This window comes from Muscardinus avellanarius (assembly GCF_963383645.1).
Source record: "Muscardinus avellanarius genome assembly, chromosome: 9".
Classification (NCBI taxonomy): Eukaryota; Metazoa; Chordata; class Mammalia; order Rodentia; family Gliridae; genus Muscardinus; species Muscardinus avellanarius.
The window spans coordinates 102,815,752-102,841,017 of NC_137795.1; the positions used below are offsets into that span (position 1 = coordinate 102,815,752).

Sequence of the window (25,266 nt, forward strand, 5' to 3'; positions counted from 1 at the left end):
AGCTAGGGACTGAACCCAGGGGCATTCTACCTCTGAGATATGCTCCTAGCCCCTTTTTAATGTTTAATTTTTATTTTTATTATTTTTGCGGGTCTGGGGATGGAACCCAGGGGCATTCGATCTCCAAGCTACACCCCCTGCCCTATTTTTTATTCTTTATTTTGAGACAGGGTCTCACTAAGTCGTGGAGGGCTTCACTAAGTAGCTGAGGCTGTCCACAAACCACCTCAGGTCTCAGCCTCCCGAATGCTGGGATTATAAGCGTGTGCTATCACACCAATTCATTTTGGGTTTTCAAACAGGGTCTCAGTTTCTGGGAGTCTTCCAACATGGCTGAGGCTGGCATCGAACCTGTGATCCTCCTGTGTCAGCCTCCCAAGTACTTGGATTACAGGCATGTGCCACCACATCTGGCTTGTCTATTTTTTTTGACTCTTCAGCAGAACAGACATTAGCCATTTTCCTCCCATCCAGCTTTATGGCCATTACCAACGGCAATTCTCAGACAAGGAGCAGGCCATGGGGAGGTCCAAGAAGATGGGCTCCAGTTCTACCTTGGACAGCAAGGATGAGGACCACTATTCTAAGTGCCAAGGTGATGGGGCCTGAGGAATAAAAGAATCTGGAATAGGAGGTACAGGGATTATGAGATTAATTTGGGTGTCCCATTGTGCATACCCTCCTCTGTCCACACACATGTAAAAGCCCTCCTCTAAACACTGAGGATAGGGTACATCACTCTTCCCTTCTCCTACTGTCCCTCCCTCAGCCCCTAGAAAAGAGTTTTAGAAGGGAATTTGTGTATTCATGGGGAATTGGCTTCGGTGCCTTCGGACAGGCAGCAATTGGCAGAGATGTGCGGAGGAGAAATCTGGGGACTAATTGTGTTCAGACAAGACCTGACAGGCCCAACTCCTCCCTCTGCTCTTCAGCCAGGCACCCAAAGTAGTGACTGGTCAGCTGCTTTCTCTTTTTTTTTTTTTCCCTTTTTTACCTTCTTCTCTTCCTAGATTGTATCCACCGCCTGGAGCAGGTGGTGAGAAGGAAGTTAGGGGAAGACTGGATCTTTCTGGTGCTCCTGGGCCTGTTGATGGCTCTGGTCAGCTGGTGTATGGACTATGTCAGCGCCAAGAGCCTCCAGGGTAGGTTCTCCTGGACAGCGTCTCTGGATTTCTCCCTAAGAACAGGCTGGGTGTATTTGAGTAGGGGATACTGCACAGGGGGCAGGTGCGATGCTGGCCCCTCGACAAGACCAAATTCATCAAGACCCGAGACCCACTTTCAGTACTCATGTCCTTCTACCTGCTGCCAAGCAAGCTGTGGGTGCCCCTGCAGAAGGGTGGCCCACCTGCTCCAGTTTCCCTGGGATCTCCCCAGTCCTAGCTCTGAAAGTTCGGAGTCCTTGGAACCCCTTGGGTGCTGGCCAAGCTGGGTGGGCTGGTCATCCCATGGCCTTAGACTCCATGTGACTTGTACGACCCCATGAAGTGACCTTGAACAGGTGCTTCACCTCCTGCAACTCAGGTTCGTACATGTAAGCCGGAGTGGTACCCCGGGGAGGGCTGCGCAGTGCTGTGGGTGTGCGCGGGCTGGCAGGGCTGTCGCCGGCACGGTCAGCCCCTCGTCCGCCATCTGACCCAGGCTCGTGTCCCTGCAGCCTACAAGTGGACCTACGCGCAGATGAAGCCCAGCCTTCCCCTGCAGTACCTGGCCTGGGTCACCTTCCCGCTTATTCTCATCCTCTTCAGTGCCCTCTTCTGCCACCTCATCTCTCCCCAGGCTGTTGGTGAGAACCTTCTAGAAGACTCCCACACAATCTGCTTGCCTGCCGACTGGTCCATTCTGACTTTCTCCTGCCCTCCGGCCCCACGTCCAGCCCTTCGGTGGCCTTGCCGTGGTCCTCCCCCCCACCTCTTTGGCCTTCCCAACCCCATTTCTTTTCTACTTCCTGTTTAATCTCTAGTCTGAGCCCATAAACAATACTTTAAAAAAAAAAAAAAACAACTTTTAGGCTCTGGGATCCCTGAAATGAAGACGATCCTTCGTGGGGTTGTCCTGAAGGAATATCTCACGCTCAAGGCCTTTGTGGCCAAGGTGGTGGCCCTCACTGCCGGGCTGGGCAGCGGCATTCCTGTGGGGAAAGAGGTGAGGATGTGTCGAGGATGCGCTGGGTGAGGGCTGAGGAGAGGGCACACAGCCAGAGGGTGGAGCCGCCCCTGGAGATGGGACTAAAGCAGGGCCCAAGGCCAGCGGGGACGGGGATGCTCAGAAGGGCCTGCCCTGGGTCGAATGACGAAAACATCAGGGGCTTTATAGCAAAGTCCTTCAGCCTGGGCACTGTTGGCATTGGGGCTGGAAGGATGGTCCTGTGCATTGGAGTATGTTAGCAGCATCCCTGGTCTCTAACCCTAGATGCCAGGAGCAACTCCTACTTGTGACAACTAATGTCCCCTGGGAGAAAAGATACCCCTTAGTGATAATCCAGACCAATTCTCTTGTTTTAACACTCAAAATCAAAATGGAGCCCTGGAAACAGGCTGTGCTGCATTGAAGGCGGCACCCCCGGGCCCCTCCGTCCCATCCTTTAGTCCCTGTCGTAGCTCTACACAGCAGGCCAGTCATCTTTTAAAAATGGAATAGGTCACGTCTGCCCTCTGGTCAAGAACTTCTTAACAGCTTTCCATACCCTTAAAATAAAACCTGAACTTCTCACCTGGGCTGATCTGTATCCTCAAGTCTGTCCCGTCCTCCAGCCTCCCGGCCTGCTACCGCCGTGGTCACAGGCTTCTTTCTCGTCCCTCAGTGCCTTGGCCACTTCTAGCCTGTCCCCACTCAGGATCCTGCCCCGGCTGATCCCTCTGCCTGGCACAATCTTCCTCCTCATACCCATGCAGCTCACAGGTGTCAGCCCAGGGAGGTCTCCCCAGGTGACCTTCTCTGAGCACAGGTCCCCAGGTCGCCTCATCCATCCATCTCTGTCCTCACTGGCCCCTGATTGTGTCCTGGCCCTGGGTAACATTGGGTTTATCATCACCTTCCTCGCTGGGATGAAGTGCTCCAGGGCAGAAATCCTGCCTGACTTCTGTTTCTCTAGCACCTCTCTGCGGGCCTGGAGCAGCTCAGAGGCTTCTGCAGAGCCTCCCCTGGGCCAGCTCACCTCTGGCGCTCCCCTTCTCTTCCAGGGCCCTTTTGTCCACATCGCCAGCATCTGTGCCGCTGTCCTCAGCAAGTTCATGTCCATGTTCTGCGGAGTCTACGAGGTAAGGCAGGGACAGGGCGATGCACAGGGAGCGGTTGGAGAGGCCGCTGTGGGTGCACAGGAGCGCGAAGGCTGTCTCTGCTCCGGCTGGCCGGGGGTTGGAGGGGCGCCCGCTAACCTCCGCTCCTGTCCTCCCTACCTGCTCCCGCACGCACCCCAGCCACGTAATGCCTCCCTTCTCCTGACCTGTGCCCCTGCATGGTGACTTGGCCAGGCCAGCCCTCCTGCTGCCCTGCTGGGACACGCGCTCCCATGTCGGTCGGGCCCCCCTCCATGTGCCCTCCTATGCTGCCCTCATCCCTTTGCGATCCCAGAGCCCCATGCTGGTCTCCCTTCTGCCCTGCCCCTGCCCAGCCCACCTGCCACCCCTCCCTTGTGTGGCTGCTTCTCTGTTGCAGACCGTGCCTGGGCAGCTTGACCTCCTGGCGCCGGCCTGCGCGGTGGGCGTGGGATGCTGCTTTGCGGCCCCTGTTGGAGGCAAGTTCCACTTCCTCCCTTCCCTTCGCCTGAGCCGGGCTCGGAGGGGGGTCAGGGGCCGCCCTAGCTGTGGAAAGGAGGAGGCCGTGCTCACCAAAGCGACCAGTGGGCGGGCATCCAGGGAGTGACCCATGGACGGAAGTTCCTGACTTCCAGACACCTGTATTTTTCCACCAAACAGCCATTTTCTTTTTGAGGCGGGTTGCTGTTTCCTGCAGGCTTGGTTGACACATCTCTGTCCCGTATCCTGGCCTGTCTCCTTCGCTACTGCCCCTGCTCACCAGCAGTGACCCCTCTCTGGCCCCTCTGGTCACTTGCTGACTGACCTGCCCAGCAGCTATCTGCTTCACCTTCAATTCGGTTTCTATTTTGACCTTGAATCGTGAGGTCACTTCCTACTTGCCAAACTCACTGGCCTGGGAGTCCCAGAGGCAGTGGGACCGGGGGTTCCTTATGACGCAGTACTCTAACGCCACTTCCTTCCCCATCCCTCTCCTCTCCCTCTCTCTGCTCCCCACCCTCCTCCTGCCACCTGCCTCTCTGCCTGTCTCTCCCCAGTAGCAGCCATACTATTACACCGACATCCTGACGGTGGGCTGCGCCGTGGGGGTCGGCTGCTGCTTTGGAACACCACTTGGAGGCAAGTGCCCCCCACCTCAGCCCCTGCCCGGCCCGTGCACCCGAGGGGCTTGTCAGCCTCACCAAGCACTAGAATAGCCTTTAAAACAAGAACAACTGACTTTTCACAAACATTTACTATGTGGTGGCAGTGTTCTGAGCCCTTCCCATCAAATCCTGCCAACGCTGTGCGAGTGAGAGATGACAGAGGAGAGACCTGGATTAGAGAGGGCAAGTGACTTGGGAGGTTATTCTGTGAGTAAGTTGCTGGGCGTTAGAACAAGGCAGGCTTCATGGTTGCCTAGCTTGTAGTAGAACCTCTTTGTGTCATCGGATACCTTTGCCCCCACCTCTTACATCTTCAACAGGAGACCTTATGCACTTCCTTCTCCGAGGAAGATTATAGACATAGGAGTTTAGGTGGGCCTTATGTATATTAATAACAGATTTTATAGGAGGGGTCCTTATGAGAGCATTGGGGTTCTGTTTTGGTGTGTGTGTGTGTGTGTGTGTGTGTGTGTGTGTGTGTGTGTGACTGGAGATTGAACCCAGGAACATTTATCTCTGAGCTACAGCCCCAGTCCTATTTTACTTTTTAGTTTGAAACAGGGTCTCACTAAATTGTGTAGGGCCTCGCTAAGTTACCAAGGCTGGCCAAGAACCTGTGATCCTCTTATCTTAGCCTCCCAAATTCTAGGATTACAAGTGTGCACCCCCATGCTCAGCTCTTATGGAGTTTTGAAGCAAAATTGTTGCTTGGTAGCTATTTACAGTTGAGTTTACCTCTTTCTACCCATGTAAGGCAAGCATGGTCTTTCCACTAATTCTTATCACGGATGACTAGCATGCATGTGGTCAGAGAAGCCAGAGCTGTCTGTTTAGTCATTCGTCAAAACCAGTTGTAGCTGGACCAACAGGGCAGAGATTCCATAAATCATTCAATGGATTTATTGGTGATTTAAAAAAAGGTGATCAAGTTGGTAATTCAAAAACAAAATTGCAGGAAGAACATATAGTTTTGTTTTGTTTTGTTTGTGTGTGTGTGTAGTACTGGGGACGGAACCCAGGGGCATTCTACCTCCAAGCTACATTCCCACCCCTATTTTTTATTCTTTATTTTGAAACAGGGTCTCAATGAGTTGCAAAGGGCCTCACTAAGTAGTAGCTGAGGCTGACCGCGAACCTGGTTCCTCCTGTCTCAGCCTCCCAAATGCTGTGTTTACAAGTGTGTGCCACCAACACCTGGCTCTAGTTTTTAAATGACCATTTGTGAGAAGTTTCTTTTCAGTTATGAAACTGTGATCAGTCTTTTCAGAGAGGAGTCTCCTAGGCAGCTAATACGGCGGGGAATGATGCACGGGTCAGAGTTCAAAGTTAATGAGAATCTCCCATGATGCCCTGTGCTAACGCTGTGCCTCTGTGTGCGCACAGGGAGACCAGGAGCGAGCGTGGCTGGCATCCTGCTTACACCCTGCTGTCAGCTACAGCCATTAAAGTCATTAGTCCCTGTCAGTACAGGGGAGTGTGTTTGAGTTTCTACATTGTAAACGTTCACACTTACATTTATGCTCATGTTCGCCTTTGCTTACTCTTTAGCCTTCCAAATCCAGAAGGCCTTAAAAAAATCTTAAAACAGGAAGCACGTTGGTACTGTTGTTTTTATTAACCAGATTCTTTTTGGGACCGGGTGGGGTGGGTACTAGAGATTGATCCCAGAGACATTTCTGAGCTCCAGCCCCAGCCATGTTTTATTTTTAACTTTTAAAACAGGATCTCACTGGGTCAATGAGAATCTCATTACTTGCTGAGGCTGTCCTTGAACCTGCAATCCTCCTGCCTCAGCCTCCTAGCTGGGATTAGCATGTGCCACCACACCCAGCTTTAAGCAGATTCTTTTAGAAGATAATCTGCCTTTTCTCCATATAACTGGAGTTGCTGAGGTGAATAAGAAAGGTGAGTTTTACTCCTGTTGGAGGTTAGAGGAAAGGTAAATCCCATAGTAAAGTTACAGATAAAACACTGCAGCTGGTAGTAGTGGAGCATGTCTGTAATCCCAGTGCTTGGGAGGCTGAGACTGGAGGATTATAGATTCAAGGTCAGCCTCAGCAACTTAGTGAGACCCTGTTTCAAAATAAAAAATAAAATAGGGCTGGGGGATGTAGCTTAGAGCTCGAAGGTCCCTGGGTTCAATCCTCTGTACGGTAAAAATAAAATAAATAAATAAATAAAACATTGTTCTTGACCAATATAATTGTTAAGCACTTAAAAGTTAAGAAACTGTACTCAGGCTGTTCGTATTAAGGGACAAATGATAAATGTCTCTACAGGTGGCATTACTTGATTTAATTTTTGTGAATATAGAATCATTTTGGAAGAAATAAATTAGTACTAATTTATTCACAACGTAGGCAACTCTTAATTCCTTACCCTGGTGAAAGAAAGAGAATTCAACAGTCTATTGAAGTGATAAACACCTTTTGCTCTCGTTATGTGCCAGGTGCCGTGCTCAATCCCACGCGCTCTCAGGGAGCTCACGGTTGGAAAGGGAGACAGGTACACGGATCATCACAGCCCACGCGAGTGTCCCAATGGCTGCCTGGGCAAAGTGCCACAGAAACCTACTCCTAGGCTGCCTGGGGGAGCCGGGGAGGCGTTGCAGAAAGGCAGTGTTGATATGAAGCTTAGTTAAATAAGTAGCAACTGGCAAGGAAGACAGTGAGGCCGGGGAAACTGTGGCCAGGGGCACATTTGTCATCCCCAGTACCTAAGAGGCTGAGGCAGGAGGATTGCGGGTTGGAAGCTGGCCTCGGGAACTTAGCAAGATGACATTTTCAAATTTAAAAAAGTAAAAATTAAAAAAGAGCTGGGGGAGTATAGTTCATACGTAGAATGCCCCTGGATTCAATCTCCAGTCACACACACACACACACGCGCACACACACACACACACACACACACACACACACACTCAAAAGGATCTGGGGAGGTTTCATTACAATAGGTGAGGAGTTTCAGGGGAATGGAAAGGGATAATTGTAAGCATATCTGGACAGGCAAATGGCCAGATCCATAGAGGCCTTCCTTGGCAGTGCACAAGTCTGTAGGTTTTATTCTCTAGGCGAGGATTTGCCCGAAGGTGTCTGATAGAACACAGATCTTCGTGGTTTTAATAGACATAATGTGTAAAAATGGTTCCAAGGTCAAATCATTCGAAAAAGGCTTAGTTAGATGGATAGTTAAAAAAAAAAAAAAAAAGAAGGGGAGCTGGGAGTGGCAGGGCACACTTGTAATCCCAGTACTAGGGATGCTGAAACTGGAGGATCAGAGTTTGAGGACAGCCTCAGCTACTTAGTGAGACCCTTTGCAACTCAGTGAGAACTTGTTTCAAAATAAAGAATAAAAAAATAGGTAGAATGCCCCTGGGTTCCATCCCCAGTACTGCAAAAACAAACAAACAAAAACCAGAAGCGTTCTCAGAACATCTGAGATGCCCACATGCATGTGAATACTCGAAGCGCGGCTGTACACGGCATTTCCCAGAGTCCCGTTCTGCAGGGACTGCCCCATGGGACCGGTAGGATTTAGCCGATGCTGTGGCGGGTGAATTGAAGTCACTGGAGGAGTCTGAACAAGGAAGTGACATGGCCAGCTTCGCATATTCATCCAATCCCTTTGGCACTTGGGTGCAGGATAGAACTGGCCTGTGGATTAACCGGATTAGTCTAAGAGCAACAGGCAGACTATTGTCATAGTCCTAATGCTAGATGACAAGAGGCTAGATCAGGCAGAGGTAGAGAAGATAGAGAAGAGGCTGACAGATGTGAGTTGTAGAAAATAAAACTGATCCAGCCTGGCGACGGGCTTTATGTGCGCCTCAGGGGGGAGATGGGATCTAGGCTACACCCAGGTTGCCAGCCGAGGCAGTTGGGCAGATGGAGGTGTTAGTAACCTAGTGGGGGATGAGAAGTGAACTAGGTCTGCGGGAGCTGATAAATCTCACTCTGAGAACGCTGTTTGGAGTTCCCATGGCATGCCCAAGTGGGCAACTGGGCAGTGAGTCGGAAACCCAGGAACAGGGTCAAAAACACAGGTTTGCTCTTTGGTAGCACGTAGGTGTAGCTGAGCCCATGCGCAGAAGTGCAATAGAGAGAGAGAGCATGTCTATGAATAGCAAAAGCGGGGGACCGACGACTGGCCCTGGGTTGGACAGAGTCACGGGAGCCTGTAGAGGAAACGGAGAACATTTTCTCTGCAGAGTGAGAGAAGAGAGCAGCGTTCCAGGCCCAAGAGCAGAGTCTCCAAAAGCTGTTTGTGTTTTTCAAGCTTTGTTTCCTCTTAGCACATTTTATGTCTGGCTCCGGCTAATATTAAAATTAGCTCTCATTCCTGAGCATACAATGACAGACTGCTAGGGAAAGTGTCCCAGATCCCCATCGTGGGAAAGAAAACCTAGCCCAGGATTTAAAAAAAAAAATTGTTGTAAAATATTCAGCAGTTGGATAGATTAATCCAGGCAAATCAAAGCTGCCTTTACTTTTGTGACTGGCAAAGAAAAGGAGAGAGCCCTGCTCCACCCGATGCCCACCCGGTCCTCCCCTTAGGCCACAAGGCAGCTGCCTCCCAAGTGGAGCCGAAGAGTGGGGTGGGAGCGGCCGGCAGAGCTCCACCCCAGGGCTCCCCTTGTGGGCTCAGCTTTGTGAAATTCCACCGCTGTGTTTTCTATCCTGTCCTTTCCGTCTCCTCTCCTGCTCATTCCTAGGACAGAAACTGAACACTCACTACGTGCCAGGCACCGTACTATGTAGGAAATGTAAACAAATGACTCGATCTGCAAGTGGCAGGTGCTCTGGTCACCCAGATTTTGAGATAATAAGACGAGGGAGAGATGGTTTGTACCTGAAGAGGAAGACTGAGGGTGGCTCCCAGAGAAGAGGACCCTGGGGCTAACCACTAGAAATCCTCCAGCAAGGTGGAGCAGTCGCAGTGCAGGCCTGGAATCCCAGGACGTGAGGGGCAGAGACAGGAGGGCTGCAGGTATGAAGCCAGCCTTGGCAACTTAGCAAAGACCTCAGGAACTTAGAACTTATTTCAAAATAAATTGAGCTGAGGGTATAGCTCAGAGGCCAAATGTCCATGGGTTGAATTCTTAGCACCAACCCACTAAAACAACAACAACAACAAAAAAAAAAACACCAAAAACAAATGAACAAACAAAAACTCCATAGCAATAGGTACACAAGGAAGTACCTATCAGGATACCATGCCCTTGGCATACCTGGCTCGATAGAACCAGCTGACAGTCTTCACAGAAGAGAAAGTGAGGTCCTTGAGGGATTGGGGAGGTGTGACTTGAATGCTGCTAGAAGGGGGTCAGGTACCTGGTCAGAGTAGACCAACAAAGGTTCACCATGGAAACATGAAACAGATCTGGCCATGGTGCTGCGGAGCCTCATCTTTCATTCCATCATGTGCCGAGTTCCCTGGCTCCTTCCTCGTCTGTGCTAGAGATGAGGCTTAGCCAGGTTTTTGGTAATTTTGTCATCACTTTTTGCATTGCATCTAGTCAAAGTCCAACCCCTTACTCTTCATGTGCTCAGAGTTTTCTCTTTGCAGCCGGAGGTGCTGCTCTTAGGACCTCATCGACCTTCCTTCCTTTGCCCCCCCCCCCCCCCGTTCCTGTTCTATATGTCTTCCTCCTCGTTTTCTGCTCCAGCATCTCCTCTCAGAAACAGTACCAGTGAGAATGACTGGTTGGCTTCCTTATCTCACCCACCTTTTCTAAGCAGGACTGTTTTTATCTTCTTCTAATGTTGCCCCGCCCTATGCTTGCGTCCCTGTAAGTCAGGTTTTCTCTATTAATCATTTTTAAGTTTGAATGGCTCCTCTGCTTTTTTATTATCTTGGAGTATTGAGTATGACCGGCTTAAGCGAACCCCCTCTTCTTCTTACTTCTCATAAAGTTGCCCTAGGCCTCAGCAGCAGGAAGGGGGGTTGGCGGGAGTGTCAAGGAGAGTCTCTGCCAGTCCTGAGCTCTGTGTGACAATCTGCTGAGCACCTGCTCTGGAAGCTTCCCCCCTTTATATCTTTCTGGAGAATCCTTTAAATCACCATGAACACCTGACAGCTGTGAACCCTCCTCAGCCCTCCATCCTAAGAGGTGGGGAGGGCATGGCCACTTGAACCCATGTGGGGGTGGAGGGTCATTGAATTTCCATATTCCTGCCAGCTGGGGAAGGTGTGTTTTCAGCACCAACACTGGGAGATCGCGCCTTTCCATCGCTGCTCACCCCAGATGCAGACGCAGGTTCAGATTCGTGGAAGAGTGGGGACTGTGGGAGTGTATACACTGACCTCTCCCCCACCCCCAGGAGTGCTATTTAGCATCGAGGTCACCTCTACCTACTTCGCTGTCCGGAACTACTGGCGAGGATTCTTTGCAGCCACCTTCAGCGCCTTTGTGTTCCGGGTGTTGGCGGTGTGGAATAAGGATGCTGGTAACAGGAGGCCCCAGGGAGAGGTGGTTGAAAGGGCTGCTGCCAAGGGGCACGGGGGCGCTACAGGAAGTGGGACCAAGATCTAGGAGTACAACCCTTGAGTGGTTGTGCATAGAGAAATAGGAAATTAAAGAGAAAAAGAGTGATGGGCGTTGGAGGAAGGGGAGGAGAGCTGGAATCCGAGGGCCTCTGTTTTCCCTCTGTGTCTTTCTGTGGTGCTGCCACCCTAATGCCCACCTTCCCATCCCATAGTCACCATCACTGCTCTGTTCAGAACCAATTTCCGGATGGACTTCCCCTTCGACCTCAAGGAGCTCCCAGCCTTTGCCGTCATCGGGTCAGTGGGGCCACCTGCTCTGGGTGTGGTGAGCTGGGAGTGGGGTGAGGCTGTGCATGGGAAGGGCTCCAGGCTGGCAAGAAATGGGGCGGCCATCGTGAGGGGAGGAAGGCAGGGGGAGGGAAACTGGGAGCCTGGTGCTTGTACCCCTGTTGGGCTGGGTCCCATGGAGGAGCGTTATGTCTGTGAGGTTCCAGCCCTATCACTCACACCCTCAGGATTTGCTGTGGGTTCCTGGGAGCTGTGTTTGTGTATCTGCATCGCCAAGTCATGCTCGGTGTCCGAAAGCACAAGGCCCTCAGCCAGTTTCTCGCTAAGCAGTGAGTCACGCCCTTCCCTCTCCCGACCCACACACTTTCTTGCTTTCCCAAGAGTGCCTCCCTTTTTATCTCTGCTGAAGACATTAAATGCTTCTCTGTAGCATTGGCTGAAACCGCAGAAGCTCTGATACTGCGGGCAGGGGGCTCCCCATGGATTGTATTTGTTGGCAAAGAGAATGCTCTTTGTTGAAAGCACAGGACAACAGTGGCCTACAGGAAGCTTGAGCCTGCCAGGTGGCGTGTGCTGCTCACTGCGGGCTGGCTGAGCTGGGGAGGACTAACGCTCTTCCTTTTTCAGCCGCCTGCTGTATCCTGGAATTGTGACTTTTGTCATCGCCTCATTCACCTTTCCTCCAGGAATGGGCCAATTCATGGCTGGAGAGGTCAGCCCTGGGGGGAGGGCTGGGCTGGGGGTCAGGTTGGCGCTCACTGATGAGGTCCCGAGGCCAGGAAGGGAGGAGAAGCTCTGGCTTCAAGCCAACCTAGTTTTGCCCTGGCTTCTCTCCCAGAGAAAAGGGCAAAGGGGACCCTTGGACAATGAGACTGGTGAACAAGTACCCTAAAAAAGGAGACCCACTAAATCCCTGGGGAACCTGCCCCTCTGCTTCTTACCCTCACAGCTGATGCCCCGGGAAGCCATCAGCACCCTGTTTGACAACAACACGTGGGTAAAACACGCGGGTGACCCCCAAAGCCTGGGCCAGTCTGCCACGTGGATTCACCCCCAAGTCAACGTCGTCATCATCATCTTCCTCTTCTTCATCATGAAGGTACTGCCTCCTCACACCACAGACCCCCTAAATCCCTGTCTGCTGTCAGCCCAGGAGCCCAGGGTTTGCAGAGGGTAGCAAGGGGTGGAACTCCATCTGGTCTCCTTCCAACCTAAAGAGAAAGCATTAGCAAGCCGTGCATAAGTAAGTTGCCTGTCTCCTTAAAGCAGACTGGCTTCTGGGTTAATTGCTACATTCATGTCAACTTAGTGATGTTTGGCTTAATTAGAATAACCCTTCTGATGGTTCCACTTGTTATCTTATTAAGGCATCGCAGCAGCCAAGTAAACAAGGATGAGATGGAGTTTAGCAACATAGATGACTGTGGAAACTTCCAGCTAATCAACCAATCCCTCCCATTTTGACACAATGATGCGCTCTATTCTCCATGCATCTGATGATGTATTTTTAGGTGATTTGCACATATATTTTTTCTCCCCAGTCTGTGATTAATCTCTTTTCTAGAATTTCAAAAGAGATCAAATATTCCAATCAATTTTATTAGTGACGATAATCTTTGTAAATGTTTTATTCTCCAATTAGGTAGAGAGGCTCTGAGGATTTTGCCATGCTCGAACCATTTTTCCTAACTTCAATTAGGAAAGAAAAGCTGATACTTTTGCATCCATTCTTTTCTATTCCTGCCCATCAAAGATTATATATTTATAGTCTTTTCACTTATTACCTTATATACAAAGATATTTTTAATTTCCACTCCTGGTTGCTACATCTGTTAGTACTGCTGATTGCCTTTCCCCAACCCTTTTTATGATATTACTCTTTTACTAATAGTATGTCTTGCTTAAATAACCCAACATATTTTTCTGTATATTAGGGTTCATATATACATATATTCACACTAAATTTTCATGCTTTTGAATACCATGCTATCATTTATGATAACCTTCTAGGAATATATATTTTCCCAGGATATGAGTCACTTAATTATAGTTATGATATGGTGGGTTCATTTATTCATTTGTTCAATAAATGTTATTAAGCACATACTATGTCTCAAGTACATAACACTTGATCAACAATTTTTGGCTAATTTTATGCTTGCAGTTGAAAATTTTTTTTATTGTTTTCTGCTGCTTTTCAATGAGCTCATGATTAGAGGTAACCCGAGGCCCCATACACCAGATCTCAACTCCATAACGTTTATTCTCAGGGTGTGCTGAGTTTCTTGAAGCAGTATTTATGTATGTTCTTCCTCAGTCTACTCACACGGGTTACTTGGATCTATAGCTTCCATATTTTGTACAAATACTTTATTAACTTAATCTTTTTATTTATTTTTTTAAAAATATTTGATATTTTTGTCATAAAGAAGTTTTCAGTATCATGTTAGGGATTTGATCTTTGGGCTTTTATTATAGAGTTATTCTCTTATTTACAAAGCTTCGCCTCCCATACAAAGCTATCTGTAGTAACCCAATCTAAGTTTTGATAGTATTTACAAATTTAATTCCCAGTAATGATAACTGTGTTTTTCTTATATTTCTCTAGACTGAACTATATGATAACTTTGGGGTCATGTTAAAATCTCAAGATTTTGGAAAGTTTTCTAGAAACAAAATATTGTATATTTTTCAATATTTCCCCCTCACCTCATCTTACCTCTCCAGATTTCCAATTATGTACTTTATTTACAGGATAAAGATTATTTTGAGATACCTACTTGGATGATATAAAAGGACTCAAATGTATATCTCTGTAACTAATTTCTCACTGACTTATAGCCTTGATTTGTTTACAAAATAAGTATATCAGAAAAAGGAGCATATACATCCTGGGCTATATTTTGTAATAGGTTTATAATATCCTATAATATTTATGAACATAAAGGCATTCATTTCTACAAATCCATGGTGCTGCCTAGTTATAACTGTTTTCTGGCATTTTTACTGCCTAGTCAGTAAATTCACAACCACGTCCTTATTTTCAGTGAACTCACAACCATGACCTTATTTTTTCCAAAGTGTGAGAAATGGATACATAGCTAAATTAATATAGAAATTGATTCTATCAGTCTGTTCCTCATTACTCTGATGAAACATCTGAGGCAGGCTGCTTTATAATAAAAAGAGGTTCATTTTGGCTCACAGTTCTGGACATCCAAGGGGGTTATGGTGGCAAAGACAGGGAACACCTGTCTAAATCTATGTGCGTCTCTTCTGTTCTCTCTGACTTCTTTATTTTTAATGTATTTCTTTTGTGTGTGTGTGGTACTAGAGATGTAATCCAGGGGCATTCTACCTCCAAGTATACCCCCAGCCCTATTTTATTTTATTCTGTATTTTTGAAACAGGATCTCACTGAGTTGCAAAGGGTCTCACTAAGTAGTAGCTGAAGCTCTCCATGAACCATGATCCTCCTGTCTCAGCCTCCCAAATGCTGGGATTACAAGCATGCACCATCACACCCAGCGTCTCTCTGACTTCCTATGAACCCACCAGAAGTGGATTATGGGAAGCTCCACCTGGGTGGTTTTACCAATTCCCCAACGCCCGACCTCTAAACTCGATAGATCACACTTCTGCCTCTTAATAACTCATAATGGAGATTCGATTTCAAAACATAAAATCTTGGGGGACTGAGACTTAGTCCTGTGGTCTGCTCACAGTGTCTGCACAGGCTGCTATGGTACTCTGTTCATCCCTATCAAAATATTGAAGAAAGGAACTTCTATATTCCTCAGTCTCGAGCCATGGAAAGTATCATGTTATAAAGTGAGAGATTCACAGTGAGCACGAGTATCATTCCAACTCCTTGGTTTCCCTTAAATAAATCTAGTTTTGTTCACTAGCATCATTAACTTCTCACGCAGCCTGGGCTTCTGTAGAATTCTCTCTCCTGTTCTTCCTATCACTCTGTCTCATGAAGGCTCTAAACACAGTAGAATCTGTGATAACAGGATTCCAGTTTCCCAGTTCTCTAGAAGTGGTGATTAAACTCCTGGGAGTTATTTGTCTTCTACACCACTTCAGGATCTTTTCTTTCATGTGCCAACAGCGAACAAAAGTTTGCTAATCTCATGTGTCATTCTTTGTGCTACCAAGGTTGATAACTTGAATGCCCTCTGATCCTGACACTGTTCTCACACATATCTTTGAGGATAATCTAGTTCATCCTTTGAAATCAGATCAATCGGTCATCTATTGTTTGTATTCCTGGAGCTTTCAGAGCCTACAAAATCCCTGTAGCTTTCATGTACTTATTCCAGGGAAATAGTACATGATAATTCAAGGGGTCTCAAACTGTTAAATGTCATAATCACTTAAGAAGCTTAAAGAACAAATGGTTAGAATCCTGTCTCCAGACAGTCTCTTAGAGTAGACTCCTGTGAAATCTGGTCATCTGAATTTTAAACAAGCGTTCCTAAGTAAGCATTTCTACTGGGTGTTTTAGTGAATATTAGCACCAAGAACTTCTTCCGTTTTGCATGAATTCTATTTGTCCGTCCTGTCATCTTTATTTTTCTCCTTCCTCCCTACCTACATTTACAGAACACCGCGCCAGTGCAGAGAGGTTAGAAATTACAAAATACGTCTGTACCCTGAAGGAATTCTCAGCACTTATTTCCTTTGCTTTTCATATTTATTTAACTTTGCAGCTATTCAACTGTTTAAACACTTTTTTTTTTTTTTCGGGTCTGGGGACGGAACCCAGGGGCATTTGACCTCCAAGCTACACCCCCTGTCCTGCTTTTTATTCTTTATTTTGAAACAGGGTCTCACTAAGTAGCGGAGGGCCTAAGTAGCTGAGGCTGTTGGCGAACCGCGATCCTCTAGTCTCAGCCTCCCGAATGCTGGGATTACAAGTGTGCGCCACCACTCCCGGCTTTACACACTCTATTTTCTTTTAATGAAGAAGTATATGCTTTGTCTTAGAGCTTCTGGAATGAAGCTTCTTCAGAGTCTCCATTGCTGTCTCTTATGTTCAGCCTTGGCTGATGGGAATTCTTTCTAAGGTCCAGAAAATTAAGATAATTACTTTACAGACCAAATGGATCAATTTAAAAACTGTAAATATTTCAGCTGGGTGTGGTGGCACATGCCTGTAATACCAGTACATGGGAGGCTGAGACAGGAAGCTCATGTGTTTGAGGCTAGCCTCAGTAATTTATCGAGGTCCTCAGCGACTTAGTGAACCCCTGTTTCAAAATAAGAAATAATAAGAAAGAGGGCTGAAAGTGTAGCTCAGAGGTCAGACATGCCTGGGTTCAATCCTGGCAATAATAATTTTTAAAAAGGGCTGGGGGTGTCATTCAGAGGTAAACACACCTCTGGGTTCAATTCCAGTACCCCCCCAAAAAAAATGTAAATACTTTACCCTTAGTGGTCTGTTTTGGCTTTTAGCTGGTAACATTTTGTACCTAGTTAGTTTGAGATAGTTTATAGTTTTCTAGGATTGGATTGCTTATTTTGGAAACAGCTATTAACCTGTCGCTTACTTTATATATTATACCTCATACTTCTATTTCTTCTGCAGACATTTCTCCTATAGACATTTCAAATGTTCAGCCACTCTTTCTTTTTCATTCTGTTTCTCGATTCTTTTGCATCTTTTGCCTCAGAAAGCACATAACACTTGTGCTGAAATTGTCCTGATTTCTCTTGGAATGCTGCCCTACGAAATTGGCTTTGGAGACCTTTTCTATTATATTGGTTGACTAATCAGGCTCTCACTTTACCTTTTAAATACATCCAGGACAGAACATTTTTATATTATTTTATTTTAACTTAAATTTTTGGTGCTGGCAATGGAACCCAAGGCCTTACACATTGCTGAGCATGCATCCTGAGCTATACTCCCAGTTCCTATATCTGATTTTTTAAATCTTTATGTAAATTAGTTTGTTTTCAAAGCAAATGGTTCAGGAAGAACAGTCTTTCTTTCAGGTCCCCTTATTAGGATTGTCACATAGATGGCTCTGTAAATGGTCATATCAAAGCTCAGTTAGCACTACAGAAAGTCACTGGGACTTCAGTACCTGCCACTAAGAGCTGGGACCTTTTTCAGAAACATTACTTGATCAGGAAAAGGATTATCCTCCAGCTTCCATTTCAGGCTTCTCTCCAGAGGTGGGTGCTCTGGGTTGAGTACAGTGGGCGATGGTTCTCTAGAGGCAGCGAAAGAGGGGTCCTCTGGGAGTCCATTCCTCGTTCTAGATTACCAGAAGGGAACTACAGGGGCTCAAAGAGGAGGGATGTATGTTAGTCAGCGGCAGGAACTTTCTCATCCTGTCGTCTATGCTGACCTCTCAGCCTGAAAGTGCCAAGTATTTTATTTCTGGGAAAAGTGGCAGACCCGAGGTTTCCAGAAGGATTGGCTATCCTTGGACTTCTGTGGTGACTCCTGAAGGAAGGAGGGGGACAGCGAGAAGGGTGTGTGTGTGTGTGTGTGTGTGTATGTGTGTATGTGTGTATGTGTGTGTATGTCTGTGTGTGTGTGTGTGTGTGTGTGTGTGTGTGTGTGTGTGTTTTGGACAGAGCAGAGAGAGTACTCTAAAGCTCCCTTCTCACCCTAGTTCTGGATGTCCATCGTGGCCACCACCATGCCCATCCCCTGCGGAGGCTTCATGCCCGTGTTTGTGCTAGGTAAGTTCTGGTGGCATCTGACTAATAGCTGCAATCCAGGGTGCTGGAAAAACAAGAAAAAATCTGGGATGCTGGGAGTTTGTATTTGATCTTCATGCCCAAGAGATACTGTCCTAAAAACACAGTGAATCCAGAACCTGTCTTGCAAGGCTTTCCTTCTTCTGTCTTCCCTCTAGGAGCTGCGTTTGGAAGGCTGGTAGGAGAGATTATGGCCATGCTGTTCCCCGATGGCATCTTATTTGATGACATCATCTACAAGATCCTGCCTGGGGGCTATGCAGTAATCGGTGAGTAATTGGCTTATTGACATCTCCCCTCTCTGGTAGGAAAACATGGAGTATCCTAAACCTCTAAAACCAAACTCTCTGATACATCTTCATTCTAGGGCACACAATATGTTTTATCTTTGTTGTTCTTTTTGTTTGGTTTTGTTGTTACTGTTTGTGTGTATGCGTAATACTCAGGATTGAACCTAGGGTCATTCTGCCTTAGAGGTATATCCCCGGCCCTTTTTATTTTTTGTTTTGAAACAGGGTCTTGCTAGGTTGCTGAGAGTCTGGCTACATTTCTGAGGCTGTCCCCAAAACTGCAATCCTCCTGTCTCAGCCTCCCAAGGACTGGGATTACAGGGATGGGCCACTACACCTAGCTCACAATATGGTTTTAATGTGATGCTCTTTAATTCAACTTCTGTTGAATTAAATAATCAATAAACAGTCAACCCTTGGCTCTGAGAATCATTCACTCTTATTGAACTTCTATAAGCCTCCGTTTCCTCATGTGGAAAAGAGATAATGAGGATTGAATGAAAAAAAGGATGAAAACATCTTGGGTTGTATGTGTCTGGATGTTTGGGGATTTTTCTTTTCTTCCTAAGAACCACATAACCAACAATGCAGGCGACTGACTCAGGTCCAATCAATCTGAGATGTGGTGATATGGATGGGGCATGATCTGAGAGATGGGAGCTCTGAGATTTTCTTGCCACTTTCTACCAGAGTGACTACTGTGAAACAAGTTTGTAGGCCTTGGTTTCTTTATTCTAAATGACTTCTGGGATAGAGATGTTTAATAAAGCAACCCATATAGTCCCCAGCATGATGTCTCCTCTCCCTCCCTTCCTTCTATCCCAGAGTCCCTTACGATCTAAGGTCAGGCCTTTTCAGATGGAGAAGCACCAGCTCATGTGCCCGCCTTTCCCCATCACAATCCCTTTACCAAAGTTTCCTTTGTCAGATAGAATCATCTCTGCTTATTCTTCTCTCCACACCTCTCAGGTACCCTTTTCCAACCTCCCTGCCGTGCATCTCCCAGTGTACACCTGGGATAGTTATGTTGTGAAGCGTGTAGCTCATACCATCCAGTAGTGTCACTTCTCCCAGTATTTCCCTTTGGGACTTTTTACATTTCCATATATTGTACATTTCCGTCTGGAAAGCTCCTTCCTGTTTTAGTAAGAATTATAGTTATTCGGATTGATGAAAAAACAACTGAAAAAATAAGCAAGCTAGATTTTTGTCTTCGTTGAGCTTAGAGAATTATGAAGGTTTGGATCTGCAGTGGCTTTAGAAGTCATCTTAGGACCCTTTCACTCTTCAGATGAAGCTGGGGATTCCGGAAGAATTAAGCTGTGCTCATACAGTTGAGACGTAGAATCAGGATCTGACTCGGGTCTCAGTGCTCCAGTCCATAGCACAATGCTTGGGTTTTTACTCACTCATTAAATGTTAGCATCATGCCGGGCATGATGGTGCACGCTTGTAATCCCCGTGCTTGGGAGGCGGAGACAGGAGGATCGCTCAGGTTTGAAGCCAGCCGCGCTGGTTTAAGAGAACCTGTTTCCAAATAAAAACATAAAAACAGGTCTGGGAGTGTAGCCCAGAGGTAGAAGGGTTTCCAGAAACCCCAGTACCACCAAAAAAAAAAAAGTGTTAGCATCAACTCTGATACCCAAGGTAAGATGCCATAAATGAGTTTTTGTTTTTAATTGATGTCTGTGGTACCAGGAATTAAACCCAGGGCACTTTACCTATGAGCCCCAGCCCTTTATTTTTATTTTAGTAATAATAATAATTATTATTAGATACTGGGTATTAGACTCAGAGGCATTTCACCTCTAAGCTGCACCTCCAGTCATTTTGTTTAGTTTTGAAACAGTGTCTTGCTAGGTTGCTGAGGGTCTCACTAAATTGCTATGGCTGGTCTTGAACCTGTAATCCTCTTATCTCAGTCTTCTAGTGAATGGGATTACAGGAAGGTGCCACCATGCCCAGCTCTTTTCATTTTATTATTTTTTACCTTGAGACAAGTTCTCCCTAAAATGCTGACACTGGCCTCAAACCTGCAATCCTTATGACTTAGCCTCCCAGGTACTGGGATTCCAAGTATGCATCACCAAGCCCAGCTCATAATTGTTTTTTTTAAATGTTTGGTTGAAAATGATACAAACTTTCAAAATCAAAGAGTGGATAAAACATCACTCTTATCATATTATAAATCTTTGTGGCACACAAAGATGTTGTGATTTACTGAAGTTTACAGAATGAGGTCTAATGGATGAGTTTCTCACAGGTCATCCTTCCAGCCCCTTCTCTTGACAAATGGTTATTTCGGTAGTATCGGCACTGACCAGGGTCCTGTCTCCCATTTTATGCAATTCGTACCCCATCCTCATGTATCCTCCCTGCCAGAAATGGCAGCCCTAAGCCCTGGGTTTTTCCTGTCTTCTAGGAGCAGCAGCACTGACAGGCGCTGTGTCCCACACCGTCTCCACAGCTGTGATTTGCTTCGAGTTAACGGGTCAGATCGCTCACATCCTACCCATGATGGTGGCCGTTATCTTGGCCAACATGGTGGCTCAGAGCCTGCAGCCCTCCCTCTATGACAGCATCATTCAAGTCAAGAAGCTCCCCTACTTGCCTGACCTTGGTTGGAACCAGCTCAGGTCAGGGGCACTAGCTGGAATTAGTGGAGGTGGGAGGCTGAGACTAGGGTTAGGGTCAACATTGGAGAGTACTGTTCTTACCTACTTTCTATCCCTGTACTGACTATTGAGAGTGACCAAGTGCATGTCAAGCCTCCTGGATGTAGGGAAGGGACAGCAAAGGCAGACGGCAGGGCTAACCCACCATGCTTTCTCCCTCCACAGCAAATTCACAATCTTTGTTGAGGACATCATGGTACGAGATGTGAAATTTGTTTCAGCCTCTTGCACATATGGGGAACTGCGAAATCTGCTCCAGACTACCACAGTCAAGACTTTACCTCTGGTTGATTCAAAAGGTCAGTGGGAAGGAAGGTGGTAGACTCCTGCGCTGACTGCCAAAAACAAGGTTACACAGAGGCAGAGGAGGCTCCTGGTCGGTTGGTCTATAGAGCCGGCTCACCCGCCGGTGTGCCTTAGGAAACACGATCGTCCTTGGGGAAGGAAAAATACAACCATAGCACAGGCTCAAGAAGAATGTTAAAAATCCAATTAACAGAAACAGTCGACTCTCAGCTTTTATGGTAGCTGTGTTCTATAAAGTCACCATGAATGTGGAGTTAGCTGAGAGTATCTATGCTGAGCACTAAGCTCCTAGGGGAAATACAGGGATAGGTTTCTTCCAGCCTCTGATTTCAACGAACCAATAGGTAACCTTGTATTGTGTATGTTCCTGCTTAAAGATACCTTATTAGATAAATACCATCGACTTATAAACATTGAACTCATGGCCAACAGCACTATGCTCATGTCCTAATGAAGCTTACCTAACACCCATTATCTCCGTAAGGTACATCCCGGCCTCTGTGCTTAGAAACACTAGACCACGCTTTGGCATTATGGCATTACATTCGGGGGCCATTGTAAGCAGCAAAATCACCAACACAGAGCACGAAGATGTGAAAAATGTGGCACTAAATAGACTGCCAAAAGAACACTTGTTTATGGTACTCGGGCTGAAATGAGAAGGCTGAGTACTGTTTTCTTCAACCCCAGCTGGGAGCATGGGAATCAGGCAAATCAATTTTTTTGTTGTGGTTGCTCTGCACATGTCTCTAAATCACAGCAAAGGCTCTCCTGCTATTGATTTCAGGTTACAGAGGTTTTGTCATTAGTAGATGAAGTCACAAAGAGGGAGTGCATGAGTAATGAGGAGCGACCATAACTCTCAAGCCCTAGACTACCTTCCTGAGTCATACTTGCTTAATGGCTAACTTAGGAAGAGGTGAAGCTGTTCCCTGTGGAGGGTTTATTTAGTAAGTGGGACTTCCCATTTCTCCTCCCTCATCGTCCTTTCTGCCATCTTTGGCACTCCATCCTGGTTTGTTCAGTCTTACTGTGATTTACATATGTGTTTCGTCTTCCTCACTATTCCTCCAGAGTAAAGTATAGCTTCTGTATTACCAGAGTGTCTTGTTCAAAGTGTTTGTGGATATTCCATAAGTCCTTCTCTAGTGTTTGAATTAGTACAATGGAGAAAACTCATGTAGGGATATTGTGGGCCATTACGATTGTGAGTTCTGATGTTAAACAGAGGCCAGATGTGGTGTCAAATGCTCGTAATCCCTGCATTTGAGAGGCTGAGACAGGAGTTCACAGACAGCCTCAGCTACTTAGTGAGGCCCTTTGCAAGTCAGTGAGACCCCGTTTGAAAATAAAAAAATATTATCGCTTCTTGGCCTTTTGGCTAAGATCAAGTGTAGTATCTGTTCTTATCACTTTAATATCTGATATGTCCTCTATCCGAGGACAATATATTAAGTGGATTTTTGGAACTAGGAGATGGAAGAGAAACTTGCTCCGTCCACTCTACGCATCGACCTGGTATTGAAGTACCTCCAGGAACGGTGCACCAATAAAAATAAATAAATAAATAAATAATAAAAATAAATAAATAAGTACAATAATAGGGCTGGGGGTGGAACTCAAAGGTAGAATTCCCCGGGGTTCCATCCCCAATTCCACACACATAACAAATCAGAGTATCTGAATTTTTAAATTTATGTTAATTCAAATAATTTCCCAAAAGTCAGATACCTTCTAAAGCAATGGATCCTCACTGGATCAAAGGCATAGCCAATGAGATGCAGAGTTTTCTTTTCACCCTTTTAAGTTTTTATTTTGAAACAGGGCCTCACTGAGTTGCGAAGGGCTTCACTAAGTAGCTGAGGCTGTTCATGAACCATGATCCAGTCTCCAATCTCCCTAATGCTGGGATTACAAAAGTGCGCCACCCCGCTCGGCCCATCTATTTTAATACCCAGCTCACCTATTTAAAGTCTATTTAAGGGCAGTGCCTATTAGTATACTACCATTTTGGTCTGTGGGTACCAAGTAGGTGAAATAAAAGTCAGGTCAACCCTTTACATTGGGAAATGTAAAGAACGGGGCTCCTGACTCCTGCTCCTGCCAGAGTCCTGGCTGTGCAGGCAGCGTCGGAGCCCCCTGGACCGAGGGATGGTTTCCGCAGATTCCATGATCCTGCTGGGCTCCGTGGAGCGCTCGGAGCTGCAGGCCCTGCTGCAGCGCCACCTGTGTCCCGAGCGGAGGCTGCGGGCGGCGCAGGACATGGCGCGGAAGCTGTCGGAGCTGCCCTTCGACGGCAAGGCGCGGCTGGCAGGGGAGGAGCTCGGCGGTGTGCCTCTGGGCCGGACCGAGTCCTTCGCCTTCGTGGATGAGGACGAAGACGAGGACCTCTCGGGCAAGACCGAGGTAAGGAGGCTGGGAAGGGCCGGGGAGCGGGGCCGAGGGGACAGGGGAAGAAAGGCGTCAGCAGGGGTCGCCCGCCACCTCTCCGTGGTGGTCGGGCGACTGCTGGGCCGTGCAGCAGACAGGTGCAGGGAAAGTCAGAGAGGGCAGGAGGTGCGGATAACCGCGAAAGCCAGGATTTGGGACTGGGTCCCACAACTGAAGGGCATAACACACATGATTCCATGAGAATGCAAAGGGATACAGGAGTTCTGACCCCGAGCGGGGATAGAATTAGATTTCCCAGGACAGCGCTGGTAAGGCGGCGAAGGATCAGGCAGCCCCATCTCTGAGACGGGATTTTTTTCCTATTTCTTTCAGCTGCCTCCTCTTCCTCCTCCGCTGCCACCTCCTCCTCCCCACTTTTCTACTGCTGCACCATCCACGGAAGAGCCCAATGGGCCTCTACCCGGCCCCAAGCAGCCACCGGAAGCCCCAGAGCCTGCAGGTGAGGAGCTCCCAGCATGCCCCTAAGTCATACCTCCACCCAAGGCTCTCCTATGAGGCGCGCCAGGGAATGGTGGGCGGGGCTCTCTTTGATCAATTACCCAGGGAATAGGGGAACAGAGTCAGAGGGAGGAGTCTACAGAGATGGGAGGCGAGGCCCCCTGAGGTACAGTACTTTTTTGGCCAAACGTCTAGGACCAATCAAGAGTAGCCCGTGGCCATTTCTTCCATCCACTCTCTGCTCCTTTCAGGCCAAAGATTCTCCATTTTCCGGCGCCTGCTGCGCTGCTTGCTGGGCAGAGCTCGCCCCACAAAGAAGAAAGCGACCCAGGTGAGGAGAGCTGTGTTCTGAGGGGCCGGGGGAGGAGCCTGCCTAGGAGGGGTGGGAAGCCATGCCGCTTAGTGAGGAGTGACTATGACTTGGGGGCAGGCTCCCGTGGTGGTTGCTGTTCTATTGGGAGCCATGACTACGGTGGGAAGAAAAGGGAGAGAACTTGGTCTTGTATCTTTCTTCTCTAGGATTCAACAGATCTAGTGGATACCATGTCACCTGCAGAGGTAAGAGAAATCTTGACCTGGGCCGGATTGTTCTGTTCAATGAAGGTACCGCAGATTGTCTTTTCCTACTTTTTTCATTGTGTTAGTGTAAGGATAAAACTTGAGTCTAGACAGGGAAGTCATTTGAGGATGGGAATAAAGTCTGATTCTAGAGAGAGTAGTGAGTGTGTGTTGAGACAGTGGCATGCTCAGAGGAACAGACTCATTATAGAAGAAGGAACTTCTGAGACTTCCATTAAATGTGACCATGGTGCTAAGACAAGCCCTGGATCTTCTGGAGAGGTGGAATGTTCTAGACCAGGCAGAGGCCGCTCAGGAAGAGTGAGATGTACCTGAAATAATACGGCGCCAGGAGGTCAACACCACACGTTAAGACAGGGAAGAACCGCACTGAAACGCTCCTGGGGGAATCACCCTGCTGGGCCCATGGGCCCTGAGACAGTGGGCAGCTGCAGATCACCCGGCAGCCAGACTGGGAAGAACTGCAAATGGAAGGCAAGTGACGCCGGTGGCACCTCACAGGGACGGATACCAGTATCCTAAAAGAGGCAGCTACGGGCCACAGGAGGAAAATCAAATACTGACTGCTCTCGGCTGTGAGGCCTGAACAGGATGTGGAGCAGTGGTCGGGAGCCCAGTCACAAAGACCCCG

The 25,266-nt window shown here is 47.5% G+C and overlaps 1 protein-coding gene across 2 annotated transcripts in view; it reads left to right on the forward strand.

The window, feature by feature from the left end:
- The window catches only part of CLCN1 (chloride voltage-gated channel 1), a gene marked incomplete at both ends in the record, with an annotated part of 34,929 nt that overhangs the window by 4,719 nt on the left and 4,944 nt on the right, over positions 1-25,266 (forward strand). The window contains 19 exons of one of the 2 annotated variants that reach the window (XM_080700918.1): positions 475-595; positions 1,011-1,142; positions 1,658-1,786; positions 2,012-2,145; positions 3,183-3,260; positions 4,298-4,376; positions 10,723-10,848; positions 11,101-11,185; positions 11,404-11,505; positions 11,804-11,888; positions 12,126-12,275; positions 17,809-17,878; positions 18,055-18,165; positions 20,609-20,822; positions 21,027-21,160; positions 23,332-23,573; positions 23,931-24,057; positions 24,308-24,387; positions 24,576-24,614. In XM_080700918.1, coding sequence (XP_080557044.1) covers positions 475-595; positions 1,011-1,142; positions 1,658-1,786; positions 2,012-2,145; positions 3,183-3,260; positions 4,298-4,376; positions 10,723-10,848; positions 11,101-11,185; positions 11,404-11,505; positions 11,804-11,888; positions 12,126-12,275; positions 17,809-17,878; positions 18,055-18,165; positions 20,609-20,822; positions 21,027-21,160; positions 23,332-23,573; positions 23,931-24,057; positions 24,308-24,387; positions 24,576-24,614 — 2,238 coding nt within the window. The remainder of the gene's footprint in view (positions 1-474; positions 596-1,010; positions 1,143-1,657; positions 1,787-2,011; positions 2,146-3,182; positions 3,261-4,297; positions 4,377-10,722; positions 10,849-11,100; positions 11,186-11,403; positions 11,506-11,803; positions 11,889-12,125; positions 12,276-17,808; positions 17,879-18,054; positions 18,166-20,608; positions 20,823-21,026; positions 21,161-23,331; positions 23,574-23,930; positions 24,058-24,307; positions 24,388-24,575; positions 24,615-25,266) is intronic. The other variant, XM_080700917.1, reaches the window with a different exon arrangement.